The 18,518-nt window shown below is 39.8% G+C and overlaps 2 protein-coding genes across 4 annotated transcripts; both read right to left on the bottom strand.

Moving 5' to 3' along the window:
- Positions 1 to 5,890: 5,890 nt before the first annotated feature.
- LOC107477358 (pentatricopeptide repeat-containing protein At4g01570) lies at positions 5,891 to 18,081 on the bottom strand. Of its 3 annotated transcripts, none has more exons than XR_008006994.1 (3): positions 17,026 to 18,076; positions 13,946 to 16,583; positions 5,891 to 6,298 (listed from the first exon to the last, which is right to left on the bottom strand). XR_008006994.1 is itself a non-coding variant. In XM_052258861.1 (3 exons), exons 2-3 carry the CDS (start codon positions 16,436 to 16,438, stop codon positions 6,621 to 6,623), a joined length of 2,169 nt encoding a protein of 722 aa, XP_052114821.1. In that variant the 5' UTR covers positions 16,439 to 16,583; positions 17,026 to 18,081; the 3' UTR covers positions 6,323 to 6,620. The 3 variants fall into 3 exon arrangements, 2 of the variants coding, with proteins under 2 accessions (XP_052114821.1, XP_015952838.1); XM_052258861.1 differs by lacking the exon at positions 5,891 to 6,298 and adding an exon at positions 6,323 to 6,727 and having other exon boundaries at positions 14,377 to 16,583; positions 17,026 to 18,081; XM_016097352.3 differs by lacking the exon at positions 5,891 to 6,298 and having other exon boundaries at positions 13,313 to 16,583.
- Positions 8,282 to 11,408, bottom strand: LOC107477356 (putative disease resistance RPP13-like protein 3). Its single transcript, XM_016097351.3, has one exon. The coding sequence runs from the start codon at positions 11,185 to 11,187 to the stop codon at positions 8,398 to 8,400; it is 2,790 nt and encodes a 929-aa protein (XP_015952837.1). The 5' UTR covers positions 11,188 to 11,408; the 3' UTR covers positions 8,282 to 8,397.
- Positions 18,082 to 18,518: the final 437 nt, after the last annotated feature.

Raw genomic sequence — 18,518 nt, 5'->3', positions numbered from 1 at the left:
TAAATTCTCATCTCTCTTTTCTACCTTCCTTCCCTCTTATAGTCTCTCCTTTCTTCCTTTCGCAGGTTCTAGCAGGGCATCATGGCTGCTACCCCTTTTTATTTACCTCAATAATTCCATTGTTATAGCTTCATAATATTGTCTTACTCTTTTCCCTCTCCTACTTATGCTCTGTCACTCAATCCTTATACTTATCAATACAATTTCACTACAATTTTGAGGCATTTACCACTGATTACTGTCAATTGCATTTTATTATAATTTCTGCACCCTTCCATTTGGTGCTTTCATTGGCCATGGCGGAAAACACTCGCATGAAGACGATGGAAGCGGAATTGAAGTGTTTGTCTCAAATGATAGAAACGGTGGCTGAGGAGAACAGAGCAGAACGTGCTCGAGCGCAAGAGGCGACGAATCTGAAATTCGAGACGATTCAGTCATCCCTCACTCAGCTCCTTTCCGATCGGTCCCGACAACACTCCATCTCTCACGAGTCCCCGCTAGGTTCGAACTCTGGAGTTGACAATTACTCGCGTCCTTGGTCACAGCCTCGAAGGGTGAGCTTCGATCTTCCTAAATTTGACGGTAATGATGCGTTGAGTTGGATTTTCTCCGCAGATCAGTATTTTGAATTCTTTAGAGTACCTCCGGAAGAGCAAATCGGCCTCGCTGCGATGCACATGACTGGCTCCGCGATTCCGTGGTTTCAGATGTCACAGCGCTCCGCTCAGTTTCGTTCATGGACGCAGCTCAAGCGTGCTATTGAATTAGAGTTTGGCCCCTCCTTATTTGAGTCTCCCAGGGAGCTTTTGTTCAAGCTGCAACAACAGGGTTCCGTAAGTGACTTTTACGCTGAATTCGTAGCTCTTGCTAATCGAACTCATATCGAACCTGCTGATGCATTACGCGACTGTTTCATTAGCGGTCTCCGGGCCGATATTAGACGTGAGGTAAAAGCTCAATGTCCACCCTCACTGATGCGTGCCGTAAGCTTGGCTAGGCTCTATGAAGACAAGTTTTCAACATCTCCGCGGAACACTCCAGGTCCGGCAACCTCTAAGTCTCCATCACACGGCTCCTCTACACCTGTGCATACCTTTCAACAGAATAGCTTGCCTCCCTTGCTTCCTACACCGTCTCAGAAGCCATCTCTCCCACCACCTAAGAATCCCATTCGCCATTTGTCTCCGGCAGAAATTCAGAGTAAACGAGAGAAAGGTCTTTGTTATTGGTGTGATGACAAATTCACAGCTGCTCATAAGTGCTCAAATCGGCAATTCATGCTTATGCAAGTTGAGAATGATGAGGTAGATGTAGTAGTGAATAGTGAGGACATAGTTATGTCTGAAGGAGAAAATTTACAACAGCTGGATGCAGAGGTGATAGACCATCATCTCTCTTACAATGCCATGCATGGTGCATCGGGCCATTCCACTATTCGAATCAAAGCTCACATTGGTGAGCTAGAAATCCAAGCACTCATTGATGGTGGGAGCTCCGATTGCTTCATCCAGCCGCGGATTGCAAAATTTTTGAATCTCTCCATTGAGCCAGCTCCGGGAGTCCAAGTTGTAGTGGGAAATTTTGACATTATGCAGGTTGAAGGTCGCATCCCTTTGCTAGAAGTGACATTACAGGGTTATAAGGTGCTGGTCCCTGATGTATTTGTTTTAAATGTTGCTGGTGGTGATCTCGTCATTGGAACCACTTGGTTGAAACGATTGAGAGCCCATATTGTGGACTATGAAGCAGCTTATATTCGATTCATGCATGAGGGTAGTTTGATTACGGTACATGGGGAGAAGACCAATGCTATAGCTCAGGCAGAATTCCACCACATCCAGAGACTTGTGCATACCAATTCTATTGCTGAGGCCTTCACATTGCAGCTGCAGCCTCAGGTTGAAGTTGCTCATTCTTCCTTGACTCTATCTGACAACATACACCCGGAAGTGGTGAAATTGCTGCACTCTTATGCAGGGGTGTTTGCGCAACCTTCAGGCCTACCACCACAGCGCCGTCATGATCACTGTATTCCTTTAATCAAGGGTGCTGACCCTGTTAAGGTTAGACCCTACCGCTACCCTCACAATCAAAAAGCACAGATAGAATTCATGGTCCAACAAATGCTTGACGACGGGATTATTCAACCAAGCCGGAGTCCCTTTTCCTCTCCAATATTACTAGTCAAAAAGAAAGATGGTACTTGGCGCTTCTGTACGGACTATAGAGCGTTAAACAATATCACCGTTAAGGATTGTTTTCCAATTCCTACGGTTGATGAATTACTTGATGAGCTGTTTGGCGCCTCCATTTTCTCCAAGCTTGATCTTCGTTCGGGTTACCACCAAATTCTGGTCAGCCCTGAGGATAGATACAAAACTGCTTTCCGCACTCACCAAGGCCTTTACGAATGGCTGGTCATGCCATTTGGCCTCACTAACGCCCCAGCAACGTTCCAGAACTTGATGAATGATGTGTTCCGACCTTACTTGCGTAAATTTGTGTTGTTTTTGCTAAGCTCTCAAAGTGCTCTTTTAGAACCAATGAAATTGATTATTTAGGGCATACTATCTCAGACAGTGGCGTTCACTTGGAGAAAGCCAAGGTTCAAGCTATTATGGAGTGGCCTCAACCAACCAATGTGAAACAACTAAGAGGATTTTTGGGTTTAACCGGGTACTACCGTCGATTCATTCGTCACTATGCCTCCATAGCTAGTCCTCTTACTGATTTACTGCGTAAAGATGCCTTTGCTTGGGATGATGGAGCCACACTAGCTTTTAACAAATTGAAGGCTGCCATTACATCCAAACCTGTTTTAGCTCTTCCAAATTTGAGCTACCCTTTGAAGTTGAGACTGACGCCTCAGGGACAGGGGTTGGTGCTGTATTGATTCAAGAAAAGCATCCTATAGCCTTCTTCTCAAAGAAATTGTCTCCTTCGCTACAGAAACAATCAGCTTATGTTAGGAAATTCTATGCAATTACGGAAGTTGTAGCAAAGTTTCGGCATTATTTGCTGGGAAAAAAATTCATCATTCGTACTGACCAGCAGAGTTTGAAGGCATTGGTTGATCAAACTCTGCATACGCCTGAGCAACAAAAGTGGCTTCACAAGCTTCTGGGGTATGATTATGAGATACAGTACAAACCGGGGCAGGAAAATGCAGTTGCTGATGCCCTGTCACGATGTTTTTTTGCAGCTTGGTCTCGTCCCAAGGCTGAATGGATGGGGACTCTTAAATCGGAAATTGAGGCAGATGCACAATTACAAGAATTGTGGCAACAATGCGTTCAAAACAGGCAGGTGGATCCACACTATACGGTCCGAAATGGTATTCTATTATGGAAAGATAGAGTAGTGCTTCCGGTAAACAGCAGCTTCATTCCTCTTATCCTTCATGAGCACCATGATAGTCCGGGCGGGGGACATTCTGGTATCGCTAAAACTCTTGATCGGATCCGTTCCTCATTCTACTGGCCAAATATGCATAAGGACACTCGAAAGTATGTCTAGAATTGCGTGATATGTCAGCAAGCTAAGGCTGAAACTACCAAGCCAGCAGGACTGTTGCAGCCCCTCCCTATTCCCCACCAGGTATGGGATGACATCTGCATGGACTTTATTACATCCTTACCTCCTTCTCATGGATACTCGGTGATCATGGTTGTGATTGACAGACTCACCAAATTCGCACATTTCATTGCTCTGCGTCGTGATTTTGATAGCAAGACAGTTTCCGATGCCTTCATCAAGCACATTGTTAAACTCCATGGTTTTCCCAAGTCGATCGTCTCTGATCGTGATAAAGTGTTTATTAGTAAATTTTGGCAGCAGTTGTTCCACGCTCAAGAAACCACTTTAGCGATGAGCTCAGCCTATCACCCGCAAACGTACGGACAAAGTGAAGTCTTGAATAAGACTTTAGAAATGTACCTTCGTTGCTTTTGTTTTGAGAATCCCAAGCGTTGGCTTGACATGCTTCCATGGGCACAATTTTGGTACAATTCCACTTATCACAACAGCATAAAGATGCCCCCATTCAAAGCTCTATACGGACGTGACCCTCCTTCCTTGGTCAGATATGAAATTTTCGCAGGGGATGAACTTCCATTACAGGAACTATTGTTAGCTCGGGATAAGTTGATTGAGCAACATAAATCTACCTTATTACGCTCTCAACAATTCATGAAGACTCAAGCTGACAAGCATCGGTGATTCGTCGAATTTGAAGAAGGAGACTTAGTATTGGTTAAGCTCCAGCCATACAGGCAGCACTCGGTTGCATTACGTCGGAGCCAAAAGTTGGGAATGCGTTATTTTGGGCCCTTTCCCATCTGCAGAAAGCTGAGTTCAGTAGCTTACCGCCTAGAGTTACCAGCCGAGGCCAAAATCCACAATGTGTTTCATATTTCTGCCCTCAAGAAATTCAGGGGCGAGAAACAGGAGCAATACTTGCCACTGCCACTCCGGTCGAGTGAAGAAGGCCCTATCCTTAGTCCGCATACCATTGTGAACCGCCGAGTCATCTTGAAAAATGGCCAAGAAGTGCAGCAATTACAGATACAATGGGGACAGGGTACAGGTGCAGAGAGGACATGGGAGGATGTAGCAGAATTCCTCCAAGCTTACCCAGATTTCAACCTTAAGGACAAGGTTGAAGTTGAAGAGCGGGGTAATGTAATGAACAAAGGAGCAGTAGCAAAAAGGGGAAACATTATAGTGGGGCAAAATGACCAAAAGGGGGCAGAGTTAGTTAGAGAAATTGGACACGTGGAGCAAGGCTCGAATGTACAGGGTGTGAGACGCAGTAGCAGAAGGTGCACTATTAGTAGGAAATGGGAGAATCATGAGCAGTAGATCATTGTGGTATTTGCCTTTCTCCAATTTCTAAATTCTCATCTCTCTTCTCTACCTTCCTTCCCTCTTATAGTCTCTCCTTTCTTCTTTTCGCAGGTTCTAGCAGGGCATCATGGCTGCTACCCCTTTTTATTTACCTCAATAATTTCATTGTTATAGCTTCATAATATTGTCTTACTCTTTTCCCTCTCCTACTTATGCTCTGTCACTCAATCCTTATACTTATCAATACAATTTCACTACAATTTTGAGGCATTTACCACTGATTACTGTCAATTGCATTTTATTATAATTTCTGCACCCTTCCAGATACTTGATAGATAGATATGGCTAAGCTTCAAGTTCAATCCCAAACGAACTGACTATTTATGCCATATAGACTCCATAAGATTGGTTGAAGACACCTACAAACTACTGAATCTAACCTATTTTACCTCAAGCAAGGACTATGAATACAACAAAAATAATAAAAAGTACGGCTGAGAGATTCAATTGTGTAACAACAATTTGAAAATTGGTTTATTTACCTAAAACCAAAACCAGCAACATAATTCAACTGTATAACTAATAATGTTGTGATTATATTAGAGAAAAGCTCAAAGACCAGCAGAATTTATTATTTTGTATCAAAATTTTTAGCCTTTACGCTAATCCTTTTAGTCTAGCAATCCAATAATATACTTTTAGCCCACACTTTTAAACATTGTTAGTTAACCGCGGGTCAAAAATAATAAATTCTGCTGATTTTCTAACATTCCTCATTATATTAATATAAGTCTCGGATCAAAACTTGCTAACAAATTTGCATGGAGATTGAAGGGCTTCAATGGGTAAGCCAATATGTATTGATAAAATTTTCAAATGGCAAACATAACATACGCAGCTAAGGGAAGTTCCTTCTCCAAATTATATGGTCACTTGCATTATATTATATATATTTATATCCTAAAGACAGCAGTAACTACATCAATGGCAGTTTCACATATTCAGTTACAAAAACCAAAGAATGATATAATAATTACAAGGATCCAGATAATGGTAATTATGAAGTTTGCTTTTAATTTGTACGACACATGATAATGAGTACTCTAAACATAGTATTGAGTTTAAATCCAATCACTTGCAGAGGGAAAAAGAAACCTGTGCCTCCTTGCTCGCACAGGTCCTCACTGCATCATGGATTTGGCAGATGGGGATTATCAAACACTTTTTAGGCATCTTTCTCATTGGCCACTGGGAAAGATATTACGGATCCGGGCCTGAATATTGAATTGGATACTAGTCTCACCCCAATATTGTATTATGCTTGAAATAGACAAGTTATGGATAACCAATTTTTAATGGTGAACAACAGGACGTGAATTTCTTCTTATTCCCGCCACATGACTAAATAGTGGTCTCACTTACTAGAATCAAATGTGAGCCGTTCTGAGACCTGAATTATTGTCTTTAAGCTTCAATTATTATTGCTGTCATTTCATAACAACAAAGCACACTGCCTGTGATCAAAGAAGGGGTGAAAACACCATAAACGAGAACTACATTCAAGAAGCGTCATCTCTTGAACTCAAAATTGATGCCTTCTGGTATCTCAGTTTATTTTATTTCCTTTCCCAGATAATCCAATGTCGTGTCCGTTACATGGTTAGGAGGACACCCAGCATCCAACATCATTTTCAAGAACTTATACGCATCCTTCAACCGTCCTGCCTTGCTGTGAATTTCAATTAATGTATTATATGTGACAACATCGGGATTTATCCCACTGCTCTTTGCTCGAAGAAGTTGTTCGCCCCATCAATTCGGCCTGCCTTTCCCAGAACATTGATAAGTGTGTTATACATATCTACATCGAGATAGCCACCTTGCTTCAGCAGCCTATCAAGAACAGCACTGGCCAGATCTGCTCTTCCCATCCTTCCTAAACTTTGAATTATCATATTGTATGTTGCTATATCAGTTGGGCAAAGATTTTCTCCCATTTGGTTCAGGATAGCCAAAGCTTCAGTGAAATAACCCCTTTTGACAAAGCAGCTCATCATAGAATTAAAAGTGTAACACACAGGATCCACACCTGCATCAGTGAAAATTTCAAATAACTTGCAAGCCAAGCTCAACTTTCCCTTATCCAAGAATATAGACAAGAAAGTATTCACCATATCAATATCAAAAGAATCTAGCCCCTTTTCTTGAACTCTTTGAGCACGAGAACGAGTAAACAGCTGGGAAGTGCTAAGCGAGGACTTGGCCAATTTATCCAAGTGTGGGGATGATGACCACCCAATCACCCATCAAATTTGTTACCGGAACTCTCCTTGTCTTGAAAATCTGAACCGTGCTGTGAAACAAGGGTGACGTCCTGAGCATTAGTTATGAAGCTCATGACGTCACTAAAGTCTCCTTTGGAAGGGAATATTGGCGAATAATCCTTTCCCTTGCTCTTTGGGTTCTTCAAAGAAGCCTCCATTCCAGCTTTCCACTTGAGAACACTAAGCACCAGATCAATCTCCCTCACTAACAAAACCACCAACAAAACCACTTACAAAACTATTGACATCATTCACTAACAAAACCTATAACAAAACCAATGACAAAACCACTGACATCATTCACCCCCTAAACCGCTAACAAAACTCCTAACAAAATCACTAACATCATTCATTATCAAAACCACTAATAAAACCCCCTAAAATCATTCACTAAAAATGCCACTAACGTCATCCACTATCAAAACCACTAACAAAAAATATATAAAAAAAATTAACTTATTCGCTCCTATTTTAAAAGAATAAGTTCGCACTAACCTCTTCGTTAATGACACCAGCTATATGGGCTACTCCATCCAAACGATAAAATCTGTCCAGATTATCTCCTGTCGGCTAAATATTCTGCTCAAGCCTTTGTTGGAGTCATTTTGGGTCGTTTTCTCTAGGATTTGGTGGGATATGGATTTGGAATACTGGTTCGATGGGATTAGTTCGAACTTTTTATATAGACAAAACATGGAGTAATTCGAAAATGGGCACGAAAACTTGACTAGTTCGAACCTAGCCTATTCGAATTAGTGTGTGTTAGTGTGTGTAATTCGAATCAAGTTGATTTAAATTAGTGTGTGTAATTTGAATCAGGGTGATTCGAATTAGTACTTGAGTGTGTGTAATTCGAATTACTATGAATGTGTAATTCAAATTGCACTAATTCGAACTATATAGAGAAGTGCTTTTGGTGGAACCTTATAACGGTTTTCTCTTTGGTGGAATCGTGTAAATTTATCCAATACATGATTTATATGGGTCATTCGCCCCATAAATTATATTATAGAATGAAACATGTAATACTAGAACTATTACTAGAAACTCTATCATATATGGTGATACAAAAAAGTTAATAGTAATAATATGATTTAAATGGAGAAATATCATAACCATTTAGAAGATTTTAATGGTAACAATAACATTTAAATACCAATTATAATGATAAGTGTTAAGGCCAAATTTGATGGAAACTCAACATCTCTACTACTTCTGGATACCACTATGTTATTATGAGGTCACATCCATCCTTCATTTCCAAATTTGCTAGCGCACGAGACAATGCTTGGGAGGGTTCCACAACTTTTACTTGTCTCAGGGAAGTCAAAGACCACAGTTCATGTGGGAGATTGTCCAATGTTTTACAGTATTCGATAAGCAGAGTTTGAAGGCATGGCATTGCACCATTGGCTAATTTCCAGTTGTCAACATGCATCACTTGCATCTCAAAAACCTGGAGCTGTGAGAAACTGCCTGCACTGCAATTAATCTCAAAGGGATCATCAAATTCATGTGTTCCATGCAATTTCAAACATCGGAGTGTAGTAAGATTACCAATGGCATTCACCCCATCAGCATTCATGAAGCTAATGTGTCTCAAGGTTAATTTTGTAATGCATGCAGGAAACGCAATATCACACGTTGCAAGGTCCAAAGCTCCATCAACTTTTAAAGTGCTCAGATTGGACAAGTGCTGCAGGCTTTGTAACAATTCAATTGCTTTGAGCCCGATGTGCCATTCCATGTGCTCGTACTTTGTAGGCCCTGGTCGCCGTCCATAATTCTTCTTTCTGAAGACAAGTGTCAACTTGTTGAGATGAGTTAATCGCCGTAGGGTTGATAACAACTCATGCACATTATTTTTGTCGACCCAGATGTGCAAACCCAACTTTCGTAGCTTCGGAAACCTTCCTTTCTCTATCATGCGTGCAATCTCACTATTGAATTTAATGGAATGAATGGTTTGAAGATTCCACATGACTTGATCACCTGCTTTTGAACCATGGTGGCCTCGTAGGATGATGGTTCCATTACTCTTCAAATGCCTAAGTTGTTTGAGGTTCCATACTCTCCTAGGGAGATATATTGGAGGATGCGCCGGCCCATATATGTCCAAAGTATGTAAATTTTCTAGTGTGCATATAGAATCTAGAATGACTTCACCACTTCTTATTCTTAAATACCTTAAATGGATACATAAGCCCAAGTTGGAAGGGACTTTGCTGCAATAGTTTTCCCCAAGATCTAATACCCGAACCAGTTTGAAGAATTTGAAAAGCCATTTCAATTCCTTGGGGGTAACATCATACCCTTTTGGGTCAAGGCAAAACAAAGAGCGGGCACATGAATGGTAATTGTTGCTTGAAGAAACGTAGCCATGCATGCCGCATTGGATAGAAAGCCTGCGTGGTTTTGATCTCTCCAGAATGTTACTATTTGTGCAAACCTCAAAAAGCTTGTCCTCTTTGCTCTCAGTTATGCAAAGATCACGAAGAAGATCATGGATGCGACATGCTTTCACATCTCCATTAACATTCACTCGTGATGCTTGAACCAAGCTACGATCAATGAGCTCATACAAGTAATCTTCTGCAACTTCCTCTACATCTCTGGTCCCAGTTTGTTGAATAAATCCCTCAGCAACCCATTTTTGTAGCAATGGCCTTACAGAGATCTCACAATCTTCAGGGTAGATCCCCAAATACAGAAAGCAGGGCTTTAGTCTTGAAGGCAAGTTGTGGTAGCTGAGTTTGAGTACAATGTCCTTGACTTGGGTCTCATCTTGAGTAAGATACCAGTTGACATGTCCCACAACTTTGGACCATTCCTTGTATGACTTCCCCTTGTTTGCAAGTAACCCTGCCAAAACAACAATAGAGAGTGGCAAACCGCCACAACTTTTGACCATCTGTTTTCCAAGATCCTCTATATCAGAAGGACACTCATCTCCTCGAAACACTTTCCTAGAAAAGAGTTCCCAGCTTTCATCATCACCAAGGAATTGAAGGTAATAAGGAGGACATGGACTCGTATGGGATGCCACCTCTTTCAAACGGCTAGTAATTAGTATTTTGCTACCATTATTGTCGTTTGGAAAAGCATTTTGTACCTCATCCCAGTCTTGAGTATTCCAGAGGTCATCAAGGACTACCAGATACCTTTTCATAGTCAAGAAATTCCACACCATGAGCTTTAGTTCGTCCACATCCAAGCTAGAGAGGTCATCTGGTTTCTTTCTTCCCTTTTGTTTCTTTCCCTTCATTTTCCTCCTATGCTCGTTCTCAGCGTTAGGCATCAAACACATGATGAGGCCAAGCAAAAGCTTCTTGACATTGCAGTCATTTGAAACATAAACCCATGCCCGACATTTGAAATATGACTTTACCTGATCGCTGTTATAGACCTTTCGAGCAAGGGTGGTTTTGCCCAACCCACCCATACCGATGATGGACACAACGTTGCTTTGGGAACTCTCTTCCTTAATCAGCTGGATCACTGCCTTGGATTCACGAACAAAACCAACCACATCATGCTCCTCCACATTTCTTCTTCTCTTGTGCAGCAACAGCACCCTCTCCTCCTCCTCTCTTGCTGATGATGATTCACCTTCTTGTTGAAAGACATCGCTGAGCTTCATCTTGTTGTCTCTTATGTCATTGACAGTGGCTTTTATGCTGTCTATTTTCACAGCCACATCACGGAGCAACTTTCCATGTTCAAAACCACGGAGCATCTTCCCCAGCATGGTTCGACGTCTGTGCATAGCCACGTTGATAACAAAGGTGTCGATGACATCCTCAGCTTCGTGCGCAACATCTCTGATCTGACGAAGAACTTCTTTGTCAATATCTTTCTTGGTTTTCCCTTCAGATGTTTTGAGGAACACGTTTATGATGCTGAGGTCACTTTGAAGGGATCTAACCCTGTCATCCACGCCACATAGCAGATTGGCTTCACGTGCTAGCAATTGGGACAAGTTGTCCAGGACAAAGGAAATCACACTATCTGCCATTGGAACAGATTGATTGGTTGATGTAGGAAACTGATGTTTGGGAAAGACTCAAGAGTGAGGAGCGATCTAATAAAATCTTTTCTTAAAATCTTTGTCAAGTTAAGGTTGAATTAAGGAGAAAAAAGGTGATGAAGTGTGAATGGAAATTAAAGTGGAATGCAATAAATAATGCAGTTGATAAAATTATTCCAGACAGCTGTATTGTACCTTTGTCTTCTCCTCAATCCTCATTGACTCTGCGTCAACTACGCAAAACGTTAAGCTATGATTGCACCTTCTACATTTAAATATCAGTGTTTTTTGTTTTTTTGGGATGATTGACACATTTAAAATAGATGATAGGGACCAATAATAAGAAATATTTTTTTCATAATTGTCACTTATTTAAAATAGTTGATATGACACAATGGAAAGTAACTATATGGCATAAGTTTATTTCATAATAATTTAGTATTAATTTTTATATAATAAAAATAGATAGATAGATAGAGGCTAATTTTTTTTTTATATTGTTTAAATATATGTGTAATAAGTTATTATTGGAAGATTGAGTGTTTTTTTTATATGGTGTTTTATTCAAATCGGACGGTCCGATTTGTTTGAAGAGAAAAATAAATTACAAATCGGAGGGTCCGATTTGTTTGGAGAAAAAAATAAACTACAAATCGGATGGTCCGTTTTGTATTTTTTATTTTTTTATTTTTTAAAATAAAAATCGGACGGTCCGATTTCAACATTAAAATTTTTTTTTTTCGAATTCACAAATCGGACCGTCCGATTTGTGATTGTTTGTTTGAAAAAAAATAAAACAAACAAATCGGTGCATCCGATTTGCACATCCCATACCAATGTAAAACACACTTCTGTTCACAGCTTCTTGTTATACACTTCTCTCTCTCCCACATAAAAAATAACAAGCGATAGATAGATTGTAAGATTGATTTATTTAAATTAACATCATAACAAGAAGAACAAATGGAAGTAAATGTGCGAATAGTACACTACTATTATAGTATATCTATTTATATGTATAAATAAACGAGCAAAATTAAGGATGAATTTTCAAGTGAACATTGAAAAGAACCATTCCATAGCAACACGCAGGATCGCAGGTAAATAATGAGTTCCTGGGATGCATAATGCATTAATAAATGTATCAAGAATTCATAATACATATGTTATTGATTCTGGCCCAAAATAAAAAAGAAAAGAAAATGAAAGTGAAAGAAAACTGGTTCAAACACAACAATCTCTGGTTCTGAATTCCATAAAAATAGGAATTACCCTCTCTGATTGTGAGCTCATGCCCAACCTTCATTTCCATATCTTTTAGTCTCATACACAATGCTTCAGAAGGTAGCTAAATATGCACTTGTCTTAGAGCAACCAAAGGCCACAAATTATTTGGGAATCATCTAAGGTTATTAATCACTACAACAAATTCTTTGGTCACCAAGTTTCTGCAGCAATTTTTTAACAATTCATAAAATTGTTCACATCATCTTAGTTAAATGTCAAATTCCCACCAATTTTCAACAATTCATAAACAATAGATTAAAAGTGCTGCAAAAAAGGTCATAAGAAATCTTGGCCGAAAAGTGATAACAATGAACTAAATAAAATGATCATGATACTTGATAGATAGATATAGCCAAGCTTCAAGTTCAATCCCACACAAACTGACTATTTATGCCATATAGACTCCATAAGATTGGTTGAAGACACCTACAAACTACTGAATCTAACCTATTTTACCTCAAGCAAGGACTATGAATACAACAAAAATAATAAAAAGCATGGCTGAGAGATTCAATTGTGTAACAACAATTTGAAAATTGGTTTATTTACCTAAAACCAAAACCAGCAACATAATTCAACTGTGTAACTAATAATGTTGTGATTATAATAGAGAAAAACTCAAGGACCAACAGAATTTATTATTTTTTATCAACATTTTTAGCCTTCAGGCCAATCTTTTTATTAGCAATCCAACAACTTACTTTTAGCCTACATTTTTAATTGTTAGTTAACTGCAGGTCAAAAATAATAAATTCTGCTAACCCTCTAACATTCTTCATTATATTAATATAACTATATAAGTCTCGGATCAAAACTTGCTAAGAAATTTGCATGGAGATTAAAGGGCTTCAATGGATAAGCCAATATGTATTGATAAAATTTTCAAAAGGCAAACATAACATACGCAGCTAAGGAAAGTTCCTTCTCCAAATTATATGGTCACTTGCAATATATTATATATATTTATATCCTAAAGACAGCAGTAACTATATCAATGGCAGTTTCGCATATTCAGTTACAAAAACCAAAGAATGATATAATAATTACAAGGATCCAGATAATGGTAATTAAGAAGTTTGCTTTTAATTTGTACGACATACGATAATGAGTACTCTAAACATAGTATTGAGTTTCAATCTAATCACTTGCAGAGGGAAAAAGAAACCTGTGCCTCCTTGCTCGCACAGATCCTCACTGCATCATGGATTTGGCAGATGGGGATTATCAAACACTTTTTAGGGATCTTTCACATTGGCCACTGGGAAAGATATTACGGATCCAGGCCTACATATTGAATTGGATACTAGTCTCACCCCAATATTGTATTATGCTTGAAATAGACAAGTTATGGATAACCATTTTTTGATGGTGAACAATAGGACGTGAATTTCTTCTTAACTCTGCCACATGACTAAATAGTGGCCTCACGTACTAGAATCAAAGTGAGCCGTTCTGAGACCTGAATTCTTGTCTTTAAGCTTCAATTATTATTGCTGTGATTTCATAACAACAAAGCATACTGCCTGTGATCAAAGAAGAGGTGAAAACACCAAAAACGAGAACTACATTCAAGAAGCATCATCTCTTGAACTCAATTGATGCCTTCTGGTATCTCAGTTTATTTTATTTCCTTTCCCAGATAATCCAATGTCGTGTCCGTTACATGGTTAGGAGGACACCCAGCATCCAACATCATTTTCAAGAACTTATACGCATCCTTCAACCGTCCTGCCTTGCTGTGAATTTCAATTAATGTATTATATGTGACAACATCAGGATTTATCCCACTGCTCTTCATTTGCTCGAAGAAGTTGTTCGCCCCATCAATTCGGCCTGCCTTTCCCAGAACATTGATAATTGTGTTATACATATCTACATCGAGATAGCCACCTTGCTTCAGCAGCCTATCAAGAACAGCACTGGCCAGATCTGCTCTTCCCATCCTTCCTAAACTTTGAATTATCATATTGTATGTTGCTATATCAGTTGGGCAAAGATTTTCTCCCATTTGGTTCAGGATAGCCAAAGCTTCAGTGAAATAACCCCTTTTGACAAAGGAGCTCATCATAGAATTAAAAGTGTAACACACAGGATCCACACCTGCATCAGTGAAAATTTCAAATAACTTGCAAGCCAAGCTCAACTTTCCCTTGTCCAAGAATATAGACAAGAAAGTATTCACCATATCAATATCAAAAGAATCTAGCCCCTTTTCTTGAACTCTTTGAGCATGAGAAGGAGTAAATAGCTGGGAAGTGCTAAGCGCGGACTCGGCCAATTTATCCAAGTGTGGGGATGATGACCACTCATCAAATTTGTTACCGGAACTCTCCTTGTCTTGAAAATCTGAACCGTGCTGTGAATCAAGGGTGACGTCCTGAGCATTAGTCATGAAGCTCAAGACGTCACTAAAGTCTCCTTTGGAAGGGAACATTGGCGAATAATCCTTTCTCTTGCTCTTTGGGTTCTTCAAAGAAGCCTCCATTCCAGCTTTCCACTTGAGAACACTAAGCACCAGATCACTCTCCCTCACATGCCTCATAAGCCTGTCCGTCCAATCCCAGCGACCATGTCTATGAATGCTAATCAAGAGCGATGTTATCGTAGTGAGATCAACAACAAAACCTCTGCTTTCCATCTCCTCCACCAATTGTAGTGCCTCCTCAAGTTGACCTTCTCGACAAAATTGCAGCACAATGATGCTGTAAGTAACCCCATCGACGAACTGGCCTTTCTTCTTGAGGTCGCAGAAGAGAGTATACGCGGCTTCAGGTCTCCCATTTTTAAGCAAGCCATCAACCAGAATGTTATATGTCCAGCAAGATGCCTTCGTGCCTTCTTCAACCATTTTCTCAAACAGTTGGCAGGCTTCTGTAACCTTCCTGGCCTTGAAGAGTCCATCAAGCATAGAATTATAAATAACAGGATCGAGGCGAAATCCATTTTTCTGCATCTCATTGAAAATCACGATGGCATCATGTACTCTGTAAGTCTTGGAACAACCTTGCACAAGGATCCTATAAGTGAACTTATCAGGTTCATGGCCAGATCCTTCTTTAAGCTCTTGAAACACTTTAAGTGCATCATTGACTCTGCCAACCTTACAAAGCACACTAATGAGACTGTTATAAGTGCACAAATCAGGTCCAACAGAAGAATAAGTGTGGCCGCGGGAACCATAATCCAGCAACTCCTCTTTCTCCTTCAGCTTCATCTCCTTGAAGAGGATCAAAGAAGCACCAAGATCACCCCAACAACCAAATGCATAGATGCAAATGTTGTAGCCCCAAGTATCAAAATAAAAACCTTTCTTCTCTCTAAGCCTATCAAAAACTTGTTTGAACTCCACCTTCATGCTTGCTTTCCTAAGAGAAACCAACAACTCATTGGCTGTATTGGAATCAAAACCATCAGCAGTAGAATCAAGAAGCTTGAAAAAGATGGACAAAGCCAGTGGGACTTGGTTCTTCCTAACGAGAGCAACGAGGACAGAGCTATAGATGTGAGGTTGCAGGTTGCTGCCAAGATCTTGCATGTAATCCAAGAGTTGTAGAGCCAAATCGAAGTTAGAAGAGAGGATGGACGCATCGAGGAGAAGCTTGAAGGAGTGGGAATCGAGAAGGAGGGAGTCTTGTTTGAGGGAGTGGAGGAGGGCCGGAACATGGTGGAGGTGGGCAGGGTGGGAGAGAGTGCAGAAGAGGGCAGAGTAGGCAGCGACAGAGGGCGGAAGGGAGGAAGAATGGGAACGAGACCAGAAGAAGAAATGAAGCTTGTTGGAAGGGTGGAGGGAGGGGTTGGACAGGACGTTGAGGATGATGGAATGTGTGAGTTTGAGAGAGGGAGAGAGGTTGCGAGTTCCTCCTGATTTGGAGAGGGCTTTGGTGATGGAGGCCACAATGAGAATGTCTCCCAGTTTTTTTGATGCACGGTTTCTTTGCCACCAATCCACCATGTCTCTGCCGCCTGCCGCCCCATTCAGAGTTACTCAATAAGGGTTGTTAGCGATGCGGTTTGGTTCAGTTTTTAGAGGAAAAGTCATCCAATCCAATTGTACATAAATATTCGATTCCATTTGGTTCAATGTTTTTAATATCAAACTGAAATATCAAAATAAAATAAAATAAGAAAAGAGAACACTAAACCAAAATTGAAATGAGAACACCAAACAACGAACTAAAATCAAATAATTAAAAAACCGCAACCACAAAAGTTAGAGAACAAATTCAAAATCAACAAAAATCAAGAATCAAGACCAGAACAGAAACTGGCAGTGAAAAATAGATGCAGACAAAATACAAGAACAAAAATCAAGAACAGAAACGAGCAATGAAAAATAGATGCAGTGAAAAATCAAGAACAGAATCAACTCAAGTACAGAACAGGAAAAAATAGAAGCAGTAAAAAAGCATAACAAAAATCAAGAATCAAGAATAGCAACCAAGAGAATACTAGAGAACTGCAGAAAATATGCCAACCAAGAATCAAGAACAAATTAAAAATCATAACAAAAATCAAGAACTGAAATAATTAGGAACAGACCAGAATTAACTCAAGAACAGGCTCCATTCTTGATGATGCAGACAGAGAGTGGCAGAGTGCAGTGGGGAGTGGAGGAAGACGCGGTGGCTGCCATAGAGGGAGACGCGCTGGACGACGGCGGCTGGACGGGGCTCGACGCGACGACGGCGCAGGGGACGACAACACAGGGGCTCGACGCGACGGCACAGGGGAAGAAGACGCTGCTACCTGCTGGCTCGATAGCGCAGCGAAAAATGGAAAGGAGTGAGGGCACTGGAGCCACTGGGGCTCGGCGGCGAAGACTGGAGGAGTGGAGGAGGGCTAGACAGTTTGGATGGAGCCGCTAGAGATAATAATACGTAAGGGTATTTTTGTGATTTAGGGTTATTTACCGGTTTGATTTGGTTTAGTTCAAGGGTTTTTTTTATGGCAGAACCAAAAATCGAACCGAATTGAAGATAAACCGCCACTAATATGTAATGGATGAGCTCTATTTACAAATTTATCGTTAACCAATTATTTGTAATAGAATTCGAATTACCTACACTTACTTAAATAAATCAACCGAACTTGATTTTAGTTGTTTTTAGCTCAAATGTATAATTGTATATATATCCCACACTTAAAATTGTATTACTCAATGAGAATTAGTCTTTCTCTTCATTATTTTCTTCCACATCTTCAATACATCTCTTCCAATTATTTTTATATATGCTTGCAACAAACAACACATAACCGTGGTTATTTATTAGTTACTGATTGCTACCATAATTTTCTAGATCATAGATTTGAACTTTGTTCTTCCGATAGAAAGTCGTTGATTTGTTATAATTATGGCATATAGTCATATACATAGTTGTCCTATCATTTTAAAACTTTAGTGCGTCTGCATGTTTGTGTTCGTGTCCATTGTCAGTATGTGTTAGTGCTGATATGAGTGCTTCACAGGTTGAACATAACTAAGAAGAAAAATGCATAATCATGAAGTCATACCTGGGATTTATATGGAGCATACACATGCAGCCAGAGTTCTTTGGCCCTTTCAAAACAATGCCCTGAAAATCAGTTGTCATCAAACTCAACGTGTTTCCCATCTGTGACTCTAGAGAACCTTGTTTCTTCCATGAGGATACCTGTTGAATTTTTGAATAAAAACTACTCACGGTACTGTCATTAATCTATACTACAATCAAAATTTACTAGATTGAAACCTTATCATAGAATATCTTGAGATATTTATCAAGCATGACAAGTACAAAGAATTATTTCAATAATCAAAAGGTCACAAATACTAACCCTACTATTAAACAGAGGTACTTTAGTCAAGGAAATTAAAACTTTTCTAGACATGTTATTACTTTAAATAAATTCACAATCTTGTATAAGAAAATTATATGCTGAAATTACTAAAATAAAGGTCCCATTTCAATTTAACAACTGTCCTAATACTTGTAGATCTCTGCAACAAATTGGAAAGGAAGGAAGTTTCCATAATAATGCATCAGCACTGCCAG

The sequence above is a fragment of the Arachis duranensis genome, chromosome 3 (assembly GCF_000817695.3).
Source record: "Arachis duranensis cultivar V14167 chromosome 3, aradu.V14167.gnm2.J7QH, whole genome shotgun sequence".
In the NCBI taxonomy this organism is placed as follows: domain Eukaryota; kingdom Viridiplantae; phylum Streptophyta; class Magnoliopsida; order Fabales; family Fabaceae; genus Arachis; species Arachis duranensis.
Note: the sequence above shows the minus strand (reverse complement) of the source record. Positions and strands in the feature narration are given on the sequence as shown.